Genomic DNA, 13891 nt, shown 5'->3' with positions numbered 1-13891 from the left:
GCGGAAGGAGGAGGTGTATCAATGACGATGCTCGCTGTGAGCCTTGAGCAATATTTGCCTCGTCAAAGAAAGAATGTGATTATGTGAACGCTCTGGAATGAGTTTGGATGGTCACAATTCAAAGCAAAATATTTAAATTTACTTCTGAAAAATATCAGAAAATCTGAGATGATGTCATTATTCGTAAAAGTAATGCTCACTTTGAATTTACTAGTCGTGCTTGGTGAGTGTGGACTGTGGAGTAGCATTGTTTTCTCAGACTAACCTTGTGATCTTGTTTAAAGTTAATTTATGTCGAACGTGATCCCTGAGATCTATTGTCTCTTTCTTGTAGTGTTGTGCTCCAGAGATGGTATTGTCACAAATTGTCTCAAGATGCTGCTCGATATTTCATAGACGGGACTCGGTAACCTTGATGTTTGGTAGGAATTTACAGGCGCATAGGTCAGCTGTATTGCGGCTTGTAGCCTAGTTGTACGTTTTAAAATTATTGTGCTGCTTGCGCGTTGTACGACTTTATAGCTGTCATGTTGTACCCTGAAATTAACAGGCTCACTTAAAATACACCATATACTTTTTTATTAAAATGAGGTAAAACCTGGATTTCATGCTCCGATCCAATTCAAGTTTGGAAACCATTACTAGCCATTATTATTATAATGGTTGCTTCACAATTCGTTTTTTTAATTATATTGCTAACTTTTGACATTTTTTCAAACTTTTTTCACTAACTCAAATATTTATGAAATTAATTTGTTAGTAATCATCAATATTACTCTGAGGTAATAACCTTAACTTTCACTTTATAACTTTACGATTTGGTAGATTAAACTTTTATATTAAATCCTCTTGATAGTTACTTTTTGTTTGAAAATAAATTCATTCTATCGAATTGTTATCGATTTGCCTATATTTTCAGGCGCATTTGGGACGGTTGGGTTGACGCGTGCAACGGACCACACGAGGGACCCATCTCACTCTGACCTGCCAGGCGTGGGTGCGGCAGCGACCGCACCTGTTCTTGACGAAGCCAATGCTGAAGAAATTACTGACACACATGGCCAATCAGCAGCCAATGCTGAAGCACTGCCGTTGCCGGCACCCCTAGTGATGCTTTACAGCACTTTCAGCTGGGGCGGAGTGAGTGGCAACGTCACATTCTCGCACAAGCAGCGCCCTGACGGCACAAACGCAACGTTGTTGGAGGTGTTGGTCGAGCTGCCTGACGTAGCGCGAACCTTCCTCGAGCCTCTGGAGCTCAAGTGGGCTGTGCATGAGTGGCCAGTTAGGTACGACAACAGCGACCGCTGCGGTGGAGAACAGATTGGCAAAATGTGAGTTCTTGTAACTTTAGTGTAAAAATACAATTCATTAACGATAAAGAGTTGACTGTTTTAAGTAATCAATTATCTATCATATGAACCTGTATTATGCCGTCCGATAATGGGAAATTTCGAGTCCATGCATCCAATTTATAATCTCGATCTGGTGAAATTAACTTTTGTTTTCTACGTGATTATTACGCTGGGGTTTTCTTATTACCTGCTATTATTTTTATTTCAGGTTAATAGACCTGACCTCGAGCCTGGGCTCCATCACACTGCCGATGGACGGGCCTGCGGTCTTCGAGACCGAAGACGTGGCCATCTTCGGGCCGGACTCCGTGTGGAGTCGCTCTATCGTCTTCAAGGGACCTGGCGTAACGTCGTGCTCCAACATCCACGTGAGGCACAACTTATCGTGCTCCATTCTCATCTCTTAGGGGTTAACCGGCGAACAATGTTAAGATATTCTCATTTATTAGCCATTATACCAGAGCACTTCATCAGCCATTATACCAGCGAACTTCATCAGCCATTATACCAGCGCACTTCATCAACCATTATACCAGAGCACTTCATCAGCCATTATACCAGCGCACTTCATCAGCCATTATACCAGCGCACTTCCATTACTCATGGCCCGCGCACTACACAGGGAGTTGGAGGTGAAGAGACGTACGAAGCAAGGTTTTACATCCCTCTGGGGGGCTCCATATGGATTAGGACCTGGCAGTGGAAGCTGGAGAGCCCTCCTTCAGGAGATTCAGGCCTCCTGGTGGAGACCTCGGGCTACCAGGTGGTCATCTTCTCGGACGTGTTCAACACCATCGACGACGAGGCCGAGACCTCCGACCACGACTGGGTCATCTACATTACTGACATTCTCGACTCTCGAGGTGCCGTGTTACTCTAAACATATTAACTCGTTAAATGCAATGTAAACACGGGAAGAAATTACTCAAATTAATTAAATTATTACATTCCTGCATCAAGAATTCACTAAAGGTGAGCATTGCGCGTTTTCGGACGAGCCTCTTAATTTTGTTGAGATCGAAGAATAGTTGAATAATCGTGAGGAGATAAATCTTCCTCAGTTTAGTTAATTTTAAAATATTCATTTAATTACTACCTTCATCATCTTTAAACAAGTAACCTGTTGTCCAGTCAAATATAAGTCTCCATTACTTTCATTATTGATGTATGGAAAGTATTCATTTCAATTTAATATTGAGAGTATTAACATATAATTTTATTTCTTATGACAGACTACGGGGTGACGTGCAACCACCTGACGAGGGTGTACGACCCTGCGGGCAAGGAGACGTGTGACGACGAGGGCTGCCCTCAGGGCATGCTGGGCAAGCGCCACGGTACCCTCAGGGTGTCACCTCGCAGGTCCATACATGAGCATTTCTTCATGTTGATCAATTCGATGTTTTAGAAGAATTTTTCGAATTGCATTTTTCCCTCAGATTTTATGATTTTCAGGAATCAATGAATTTTTTTATGATGTTAGAGTGAAATGTTTATCGATGTACAGTATGCAATACCGGTAGTCAAGTAACTTATCGAACGACGCTGTCTAACCATACATTTAATATAATACCATTTTTATTGGAGATTTTTTGTAACTTTTGTTTTTTATCTCTATTTAAGAACTTGCTCAGCAACTCCTCTCAACAACAACTTTCTTCTTCCCTTAACTAAAGTCATTTTCGTTGACCAGGTCGCGATTTTCGAAGAAGTTGTACGTGAGCACAGACCTGCAGATAACGGACCTGTCGGGCCCGCGCGAGGTGTTCATTGGCGTGATGGACGTCACTCACCCCGACCACATCTGGGGCTGCGCTAAGATGCGCAGGCTGCGAGTCAAGGCGGTCAGCGCCCTCTTCAACAGTGATGGCGTCCAGGGCAAAATAACCATCCAACAAGCGTCTCCTTTTGCCCCAAGCGATCTGACGCTCAGTCTTGCGGGATTAAACGGCCGCGCTGAGGAATTTCATGTCCATCAAATGCCCTTCACGGCACCCCAACACAAAGGGCACAATGTTTGCCTTCAAACTCTGGCTCAATATAACCCCTATAAAGTGCAGCCAGGGTCTGAACCGAAGCCCGGTCTTGGGACCCATGACCAATACGGGGTGGGCGACCTGAGTGGTAAACATGGCCTCTTAACTCAGGTTGAGAACTTAGAGGCCACAGTAACTGATTATAATTTGCCGATATTCGGGCCCAGGTCGGTGGTGGGTCGGTCTATCGTCATCAAGAAATCCGACAACTCGACATGGGTTTGTGGCAATTTACGCAGCAGGCGCCCCGTGATTCGTGCTGCGGTGGTCTTCAGATATCCCATCGTGGGCGAGATCATGATGGAACAGGACGCCGAGGATCCCTTCGAGGACACGACTCTGTTCGTGGGGCCTCTCGTGTACTCAGACGGCAACCACAACACGACGGGGGAACACGAGTTCCGCATCCACAAGGACCCGCCGGGTCGGGACTTCTACAACTGGACGGGTCGATGTGTGTCTGCTGGTCCTCGCTTCAACCCTTACCACGTCAGTACCCTTCTCAACCGCAGCCAACTTTTGAAAATTATACTATGTCAACATTCCTGGTGCAAAAAGTACACCCGGCCTGTCAAATGTAAACTTAATCGATTATCTGAGTGGGATCATAGTCCGAATTATGAAGACGGTAGGATCTTTTAAGTCGTTCAGTATCACCGTTTTTGAACTACCGTCATAGAGTTGAGCTGCGATGCGGGCTCTTCGCTGTTGTACTGCATTAAATGCACATTGCGAATAAAACGAAATTATTTTCGTTTTATACATCTTGAAATGAGCTGCTCAGACACGACTGTTATGTAGGCCTAATGTTTGTCTCCTACTATGAAAACCAGGAAGACAAGACTTGATATCATTTTTGGCGTTTAATTCGAGATTCATTGTAAATACTGGAGTGCAAAATTGATTGTATATAATTAGCGTCTTTATCCGTCAATGATTCTGTTCATATTCATGGATGAATACCAAAATAATCGATTTATGTAATAATCAATGGCATCAACTCTCTACTCTAATTTAGTCTCTGGTAAAGTGGACCCATATAACTTCTGTTCACTGTATGTTAATTGTTATCGGTTACCGGCAAACGAGCTATTTTCGCAACAAATAGAACCGATTATATGTTCACGAAACGAAGAAAAATAACTAGATTTGTAGGGATTAGCTTTGAGAAACTAATACTATTATTTGTACATTGATAATATAATTTGTGTATGTTAGCATCATTTAGATGATGTCAGCTTGTTAGCATTAATCGAATTGTATCGTTCATCATATTCAGCGCCATTATTCCCCCCTGCCCGCAGGTGTCGGTGGCGGCGAAGGCGTACGAAGACTGCGGGCCCGACATGGCGGAGAAGTGCGAGTTGGGTGACCTGGTGGGGCGCAACGGCCCCCTACAGCTGGCGGGGACCATCCAGCGGGCGGACGTGTCGAGACTCGTCTTGACGGACACCAACCTGCCGCTGCAAGGCCGCTTCTCCATCATCGGCCACTCCATCGTCATCAGTGATAAACACGCGCCCGAACATCGGGGGCAGCGCATGGCCTGCACCAAGTAAGTCCCTCATATTCGAGTGATAAATCGAGCCCGTATTTGTGTAGTTTTTCGATTAGACATCGTGATGTGTAATCTTGTAATGGTCTCACCATCCAATTCTTCCACTAGTGTGTAATTTAACAGGTATATCCACAGTTTGCGCATAGATAAGAATCACGTTTCCTGACAGTGCACATTTTTTAAGGTTTGATCATTACCAGAGAGAATCTTCCACTGATAGGATAATAATTAATGCGTTGCTGACGAATGCCACCAGAGTGTTCCGACGGTACCGACACAAGGGCGTGGTGAACGCGTGGTCGTCGACGCCCGGCGTGGGCAACCTGCAGGGTAAGATAGAGTTCATCCAGGAGACGCCGTACGACATCACCAACACCGAGGTCAACCTCAGCGGCCTCCAGGGACTCGCCAAGAAATACCACGTGCACATGGTGAGTTGGAGCGTTGTGGGTGAGTTGGAGCGTTGTGGGTGAGTTAGAGTGTTGTGGGTGAGTTAGAGCGTTGTGGGTGAGTTAGGGCGTGGTGGGTGAGTTAGAGCGTTGTGGGTGAGTTAGGGCGTTGTGGGTGAGTTAGAGCGTTGTGGGTGAGTTAGAGCGTTGTGGGTGAGTTAGAGCGTTGTGGGTGAGTTAGAGCGTTGTGGTGAGTTAGAGCGTGGTGGGTGAGTTAGAGCGTTGTGGGTGAGTTAGGGCGTTGTGGGTGAGTTAGGGCGTTGTGGGTGAGTTATAGCGTTGTGGGTGACTGCATGATGAGTGCATGCTTGGTTAGTGCGTTTAGAGGAAGCTTGACCATTTGAACAACATTTTCCTTATTTTTCATAGCATCTCGTCTTCATAAATTTTGATATTCCTATGGATTTTTTACCAATTCACTATTCCCTTTACATCATAAACCGTGATCAATAATTCTATCTTTATAATGACATTTGTAAATTTCTACGGCCATTAAAACTTCTCATCGTTATTTATTGATATGAAGGTCGATGAAGATTTATATTCCTGACACAATTCAGTTATTATTTTACTTTCAAATGAGTGGCTAAGTGAGCAGCACTCTGCAGGTGCGGGTGGAGCAAGAGTTGGAGTTCCCGTGCGCGGGGTCTGCGGTGTACGGTCACTTCAACCCGCTGGGGGTGGTGGCCAAGGACTCCCCTCCCCCAGGCACCGGCACCCACGACCTTTACGAGCTGGGGGACCTGAGTGGCAAGTACGGCACCCTGGACGGCGCCTTCAGCACCAAAGGCTTCTACAACGACACCAACTTGCCGCTCTTCGGCCACACGTCCATCATGGGGCGGTCGGTGGTCATACACAAGGCCGAGGACGACTTCAGGTACTATATCGTTAAAGGCCTCGTATATCTTGTTAAAGGCATCGTGCAAATTCTTAATTATAACATGGAACCGTAATTGTTGATGTTCGTATTTAAGTTCCAAGCAAATAATTTGTTCATATCCCATTGTGGAATAAATGGTGGGCTCGGCCCTTTCAGTGAACTTTTAAATTGCCCAGTAAATTATACATTACCGATGCAGTCATTCCTGCAAATACGTACGAATTGAGATATTTAAACACAATCTAATATTATTCCGGAGCTTTACTAACCGTACTGGCGACATCAGAACTTGCCTAATAAATATCACACAGGAGCCATTCTGTGACTAAAACGTGTATAACAACATAACACACTGAGGTAACAAAATAACGCACACGTAGTAATATAACGCACATGTAGTGATATAACGCACAGGTAGTAACAGAATATGACACAGGTGGTTCTGCGGCAACATCGTGTGGGGCTACGCACCTTCAGAAGCCACGCAAGTGTCGGCCATCGCCTCCTTCCACCACCCTCAGGGCTACGCCTGGGGCTACATCAGGATGGTGGGATACGTGGAGGCTTAATATGGTCATGGTCTCATCCGGGTCTCTTGCTGATTGACTTCTGACTCGTTATCGATTTTTGTTTTGCATTGATTGATGCTAGTCTTGGAAATGATAAACTATTAAATTCATATCCGTGATTTCGAGAATATTTTGCAAATAGTTTTAATTAATATAACATGAACATTAACTCACAGAAGTCAACGCATCAATACAACCACCATAAACCTTATTAATCTGTATATAAATAGAATATATTTGTACAGAGGCAGCTCATCTACCACGACGGTTCCTTTGGGGAGACGTTCATCGAGGTGTCGCTCCGGCACCCTGGCGTCAACAACAGAAACTTGGTACGTGCGAACGAGGATCTTGGTACGCATCTTGGACGTAGCAGCCCCAGGCCTCGTCCGCCTTACTAAGGCGGACGTGGACTGCCTTAGTAAGGCCGACTGCCTTTGTGAAATACTAAAGCAGCCGCAGGCCACGATGCATCGCTGCCTTATTATTTCTCCCTCAGTAGGCAGGCTGTCCACGGCCACGGTCCCGAGGAGGGGGCAGTAGAACATAACTGCGGGGCATCTGTGTTACACTTCCGAGGAGTGGAACATAAAGCTCTTAGTTAGGCAGCTGACGTCCTCAGTTGGGTCAGCTGATGCCATTCGTTGTGTCATCCGATGCCCACAGTTGTACCAGCTACTGTATGATGATGTTGCTTTTTCTTGTTGTTTGTAGTGGTGGAGCAGAATCGGACGATCCGGAATATATATGTACACATTTCTCTATGAAACTTTAAGCTTTATAGAGAAATGTTCGAAGTGTTTTTATTAAGTAGATATTTTATTGTACGCTCCATACCTCATTCACTTTATTCGTTTGTTCAGCATAGTCATTTATTTATTGAGCATGAGAAAGTTTAATTAAAACTTGCTTTTCTGTACTTCTGAGTTTATGAACCCCTTTAAATTCCAAATTTTTCTGCTTCAAGCGCCCTGATGTGCTGGCTCGTTTTGCTTGGCCGATGTAACGCGCAGTACGTGTATCGCTCGATTTGTCTTGTTTTCTGCTGAATATTTTTTCTCCATGTTTTTAAGGATGATGATGTAATTCTACATATTATGATATAATTTCATGTAATTTAAGATATTATGATGTAATTTCATGTAACTCTACATGTTACTATGATGTAATTTCATAAAATACTAGATATTATATTATGATGTATTTTCATTGAATTCTACATAATATTACTGGAAGTTTGTTATCCTGCAGACGCGGGGCCACAACTGGTCGGTGTACGTGAACCCTGTGAGCGTCGACGCGTCGGTGAAGTTCTTCCAGAGCCGCTGCGTGGCGGGCGGCTACCGCTGGAACCCTTACCTCATCCACCTTGCCCAGCCCAACGCGGTCAGCCTCTACATATTTTCGTCCTATTTTTAATTTATTTATTTTATAAACTATCATAAAAAAACAACAAACCATTACCTCATTCACAGCGCCCAGCCAAACGGTGTCAGCTTCTCCAGATTTTGCTCTTTTTATTATTATTTTATTTCTAAATTATCATCAATTTTGCATGGTTTAATAGAACAATGATTAATCCATCATCTGAGGTTTGATATCGCTTTCAAGTTGCTGAGGGCACAGAAGTAAAAATATTCTAACGTCATGTTTTTGTGATATTTTGAACCCTCTCTGCCACTAGAGTTATGCTTAGTAATACTTAATATACTTTTATTTTATGCAATAGTTGCACGGCGTCATCTCCTGTTCCTGCTCATTGTCCACAGTGTTCCTTGTGCTGTGTTCAGGTGGAGTTCTACGACTGTTCCCTGTGCTATGTTCAGGTGGAGTTCTACGACTGTTCCTTGTGCTATGTTCAGGTGGAGTTCTACGACTGTTTCTTGTGCTGTGTTCAGGTGGAGTTCTACGACAAGGAATGTACCCCCGAGTTCCCCCTGAGGTGCGAGGTGGGGGACTTGTCAGGGCGCCTGGGGACCATAGATCTGGGGGACAAGAAGCAGGTCTTCGTAGACAGCAACCTCCCCCTCGGTGGGTGCCCCTCACGCGTGTCAATCTAAATTACATGAAATAGACTATATAACTAAAATATAATAATATTCTCTTGAATTTATTTAACCATATGAATATAATCCTAACAATTCAGAGTCACAAATACGACACGAGTTGAGCATTCGATATGTGTTAATGGGTAGTTCATATATCATTCATAGCCTTATTTAATGATTACCGTTATTTCATACATTATAAATAGCCTTATTTAATCACTGCGTCATACATCACAGTCTGAATTAATTGCTCTCAATTATTTTATTCCTTTTAAATTTCTTCCCTCTTTTCGATTTTGAATCAATAGTATTTAGATAAGTAAACTTTCACTAAATATCGAATATATTTTACATTGTATCTCAAAAAACTCTATTTTAATATCTAATACCTTAATTTAACGACAAAAAAATAATTTTCTCCAATACATGAAGTTGTTCATTGGTTTATTTGCAAAATTAAGTTAATGATTATAGTAAGTAAGACTTGTCATGCGCGCAGCGGGCGAGCAGAGCGCCATGCGCAGGTCTATCGTGATCCACAACGAGCGCGGGCGCGTCGAGCGCTACGCCTGCGCCAACATCGAACCTGACGACGACATCGTCAAGTGGGCCAACGTCAGGAAGACGCCGCGCTTCTCCCCGTCAGTGTCACGTGCTTTGCTGACGAGCGTTGTACATAACGTTATACGCCACGTACATAACGTTATACGCCATGTACATAATGTTATACGCCATGTACATAACGTTATACGCCACGTACATAACGTTATACGCCACGTACATAACGTTATACGCCATGTACATAATGTTATACGCCATGTACATAACGTTATACGCCACGTACACAACGTTATAACGCTCAGAGTATATGAAGTCATAACGCTAAGTGATTCATATAATATTAAGTCATAACGCTGAGTGCTTCGTAGCACGTGAATTAAGTCATAACGCTGAAATATTCGTTGAGAATAATACTACTGTCACTATATCATGCTACTACTCAACACTACTGTCACTATATCATGCTACTACTCAACACTGCTGTTCCCCCAGAATAAGCTTCATGAACACCATGCGTGAGGTGCTGGCGTGCCCCGAGTGGTACCTGCAGATGGACCTCAGCACCGTCACCCAGTCCGAGGACGGCGAGTGTGTGAGCTTCCTGGTGCACTTCATGGGTGAGTTGTTCACCCAGCGTGTGAGCTTCTTGGTGCACTTCATGGGTGAGTTGTTCACCCAGCGTGTGAGCTTCGTGAACTTCATGGGTGAGTTGTTCACCCAGCGTCACCCAGTGTGTGAGCCTGTCTCTTATACACATCTAGATGTGTATAAGAGACAGCTTCATGGGTGAGTTTTTCACTCAGCGTCACCCAGTGTGTGTGCTTCCTGGTGCACTTCATGGGTGAGTTCTTCACCCAGCGTCACCCCTGTCTCTTATACACATCTAGATGTGTATAAGAGACAGGCGTCACCCAGTGTGTGAGCTTCCTGGTGCACTTCATGGGTGAGTTGTTCACCCAGCGTCACCCAGTGTGTGAGCTTCCTGGTGCACTTCATGGGTGAGTTTTTCACCCAGCGTCACCCAGTGTGTGAGATTCCTGGCAAATTGACCCCCAGTGAACAAAGAGACGCTGTGGAGGCCGTCTTATTTGTTCAGCGTACGTCGATGTTGTATTGTTAGTGCAGCCCTCACTCTCAGATGACCCACGTTTCCGTGATTTTAAAAGTGATTCCATGGACGCACAAGCACCTAAATTTTCACAAACATTGTTTTTTAACACTGATTCTTATCTTAATTTAACTCATCGCAAAACTTTTGGCTAACTGACATGCGTTCTTGTCTGGCCAGCACGCTCGAAAATATGCACCAGCGGCAAATTTGTACTAAGCTTGACTACCCCTGAATTGATCACCGATGACACTCCTCATGCATAACGATCAATAATGATTTTTGAGCATCAGTTTTCAGGTCAAGGATGTGATATTTGCTCCATTATCGTACAACTTGCCATGTATGAAATAATTTTAAATGTGTAGGCCCAAAAACTTGCAATACATAAAACAATTCTGGATGTGTAGGCCCGAAGGCGCGTGACTTGGAGCAGGACTTCACACGTCTGCTGTCGGGGGCCGTGCTCAGCGAACCAACCATCCGCATGCTGGGGGTTCCTCTGGACGAGAAACGCAAGAAGAAAGTCTCGTACAAATCCTGCGGTGGCTTCGACGAGGAGGATCAACTTACCAAGGAGAACGAAAGTGAGTCATGCCTAGACAAGTTTGTTGGATTCAAATTCATTATTTCTGTCATAAAATGGTATTCATTGACAGCCAAGTTCAATAATCGATACCAGTATTCAAGTATTCTTTCGTCAATATTAACTGTTACTCAAGTGCAGGTTCAGAAGAAAAGATCAATGGTTGAAGACACTTAGATTCATCACATTCATCATCTTGCATATGTTGACGATATTTGCAGACATTATGTCGCTCGCGTCTTATTTACTTTAGTAGTTTATCATATTCTCCGACTTGGCCCACAGGTCCGTGGTGGACGGTCTTCGGTGCCTCCTCCAGCCATGGTGCTGTGGCCCTGCCCGCCCCTCTCCTGCCCCTTGTCCTCACGTTTATTAATCTTCTGCTGTGGATTAGGTTAATTTAATAAATGCAATTATACTTATTACGAGTCTCTTTTAAACTAGGGAATGTTTGACCATATCGATGGTCATCTTAACTATCGGCTTCGTTCCGTGTCAACAAGATGGAATAACATTAAAAAAAAAATCAGTTATTCTAACTGTTAAAATCAGTTACGTTAACGTGATGCTTCAGTTTACAGAGTCTTGTGATGTACATTGTAAACGTATACTGCAGTGTATAGAAATGTATATGCCTACTGCGCAATCATTGTACAGATTATTCTACATCTTATAGAAGACATAGTCATAACTTATCATCTTGTTTTAGCCCTGAGATGATTTAAAAAGCTCTCTCTGATGAGAAAGGATTTCTCATTTTTCCTTAAAATTGGGGGTAAAAAACTGTTAAATATGAACTAAGTTTTTGAGCGAAACAAAATAAACGATACACATGAGAGATTACTTTTAAAGTTAATCGAGACTCAAATGAGTTCTAAACCATTACGCTTGTAAATTACGTCGCCCCTATATTTGATCTCCGTACCTGCTATACAAGACATCAACCCTTGCAGCATCTCCTCTGTTTTGAGCAGTCAGCTTTTTAAATGTAATATTCATGACATTCATAATAACTTTTAACTGTTCCATTTTCTGAGCTGTTTATACTGTCATTCTTACAGTTGCAACAAAATGATATGATATTGCTTCGTCGTAGTCCTACCAATTTTGATCCTGTATGCAGATTATAGGAATATAATCTTGATTATCTGTACCCATGCATCCGCTAGGATTGTCAGCTCAACGGTTAGGCTTGCCATGTAACCTCCCGTTAGTGAGGCAGCGTAGGGTATCGTTCACAGAATCATAATTACTCGCTGTTGAATGGTATATGCAAGATAGAAATTAATCATGTAATGCCATTTGTTTTATCTCGATCCCACCTGCTATTGAATTCATGCCCCAATCATAGTCACAATTTCTATTGAACCTCGTAATCTTGATCATGATTTTCTACATTTTTATATCCCAAATACTGCTCTTTAAATTTAAACTAGCAACGTATTTTCAACTAAATATATTCAATTGGATTATAGTGTTCTTTAATTTTTCAATACCCGCGATTTATCATGACATGACAATCACAATATTACAATGCAGTTTCAGTACTAAGATGCAAACGCAATAATCAACAACTCCATCGTTTTTGGGGGAAATGACTTCTTATAGTAGAGCGACAATTGAGAAAATTAATTAAGTCTCAGACACGTGCACGTTCTGATCTTTGCAACTCGTCAGCGACTGTTGACTCGTCAGCGACTGTTGACTCGTCAGCGACTGTTGACTCGTCAGCGACTGTTGACGAGGAAAGCTAAGGAGAGACGCGCGCGTGGTCCGACACAAGTTTTTGCGGGCAGGAGTACGGCGGCGCACGAAAGAAACGCCGCTCACGGCCAGCCGCTTTAAAGACATCCGCGTACAAAACCTAACCGCTATCGGATTCTCAACAGCTGGTGCGATTACCTTAAGTTAGTGTGTGATCGTAATTTGAGGTTTGGAGCTGCTGTTAGGAAAATAAAATCGCAAATTATACTATCTCAATGTGTAGCATACTCGTACCAGAACACATATAATAATATTTCCGCCTATACAAGAGGAGGGAACATTTATTTCACTAATCACATGATATTGCGACTAATCAAATAATAAAAATAATTACAACCCAATGGCCACTCACTCTCAAAGTTGCACTCGTTCTCATTCACTGCTCCACTTAGCGCACTAAGTTCATTCAATAAAAGTGCCAAATTCAGCATCGTTAAAATAACGTCCATGCCTATTAAGCTGCGACAGTGATTTTGTCGCCGGATGTCAATAGAAGGGGGCAATTAAATAAACAACTTAGGAAAAGTTGCTAGCGATATCGAAGCATCTTCGTAGCAATTTGGTATTCAAGCATTACAAATCGTAGTTCCGACCAGAACTAGACGTTTTTTATCAACAAGCGGCGAGTTAAGTGCAATCTCTGCTACATTAAGTGCTATATATGCTGAGTGGCGACTTGTGTGTTCTTTGGTGGCAGGTTATAGCACTGCCAATCGATATGACCTCAGGGTTCGTACCATCTCAAATTTTTCAGCTTCCTTGAAAGAGTTCCGTTTGCCGACAACGTGTAGACAAGTCTTCCCGTTTCTCTACCTTTTTTACGCTTCCAGGTGACAAACTTTAATAAAAATGGCCGTCATTGTTGATGACAGTAGCTGGGCGTTGAAAACTCTTATTCTTCCTATTGAGAGAGAGTGAGAAAGGAGAGAGATCGTTTCAAAATCTCTCTCGCTCATTCATCCATATGCTTTTTC

General features: G+C 43.2%; 1 protein-coding gene across 1 annotated transcript; it reads left to right on the top strand.

Moving 5' to 3' along the window:
- On the top strand, positions 1-12588 carry LOC108664535. Its single transcript, XM_018151137.2, has 17 exons — positions 1-223; positions 920-1334; positions 1564-1723; positions 1978-2218; positions 2588-2717; positions 3049-3880; positions 4696-4946; positions 5206-5380; positions 6007-6278; positions 6718-6829; positions 7096-7182; positions 8102-8236; positions 8749-8881; positions 9398-9539; positions 9952-10076; positions 10978-11154; positions 11439-12588. The coding sequence occupies exons 1-17, from the start codon at positions 169-171 to the stop codon at positions 11555-11557; spliced, it is 3561 nt and encodes a 1186-aa protein (XP_018006626.1). The 5' UTR covers positions 1-168; the 3' UTR covers positions 11558-12588.
- Positions 12589-13891: the final 1303 nt, after the last annotated feature.

This window comes from Hyalella azteca, unplaced genomic scaffold (assembly GCF_000764305.2).
Source record: "Hyalella azteca isolate HAZT.00-mixed unplaced genomic scaffold, Hazt_2.0.2 contig4241, whole genome shotgun sequence".
NCBI lineage: Eukaryota > Metazoa > Arthropoda > Malacostraca > Amphipoda > Hyalellidae > Hyalella > Hyalella azteca.
Note: the sequence above shows the minus strand (reverse complement) of the source record. Positions and strands in the feature narration are given on the sequence as shown.

What these genes read in the sequence shown, in the direction of transcription:
- LOC108664535 (XM_018151137.2), top strand. Translation starts at nt 169, where the DNA reads ATGATGTCATTATTCGTAAAAGTAATGCTCACTTTGAATTTACTAGTC. An exon ending in TGACATTCTCGACTCTCGAG is followed by an intron (nt 2,219 to 2,587) that starts GTGCCGTGTTAC and finishes TTCTTATGACAG; the next exon opens with ACTACGGGGTGACGTGCAAC. An exon ending in GCGTCAACAACAGAAACTTG is followed by an intron (nt 7,183 to 8,101) that starts GTACGTGCGAAC and finishes GTTATCCTGCAG; the next exon opens with ACGCGGGGCCACAACTGGTC.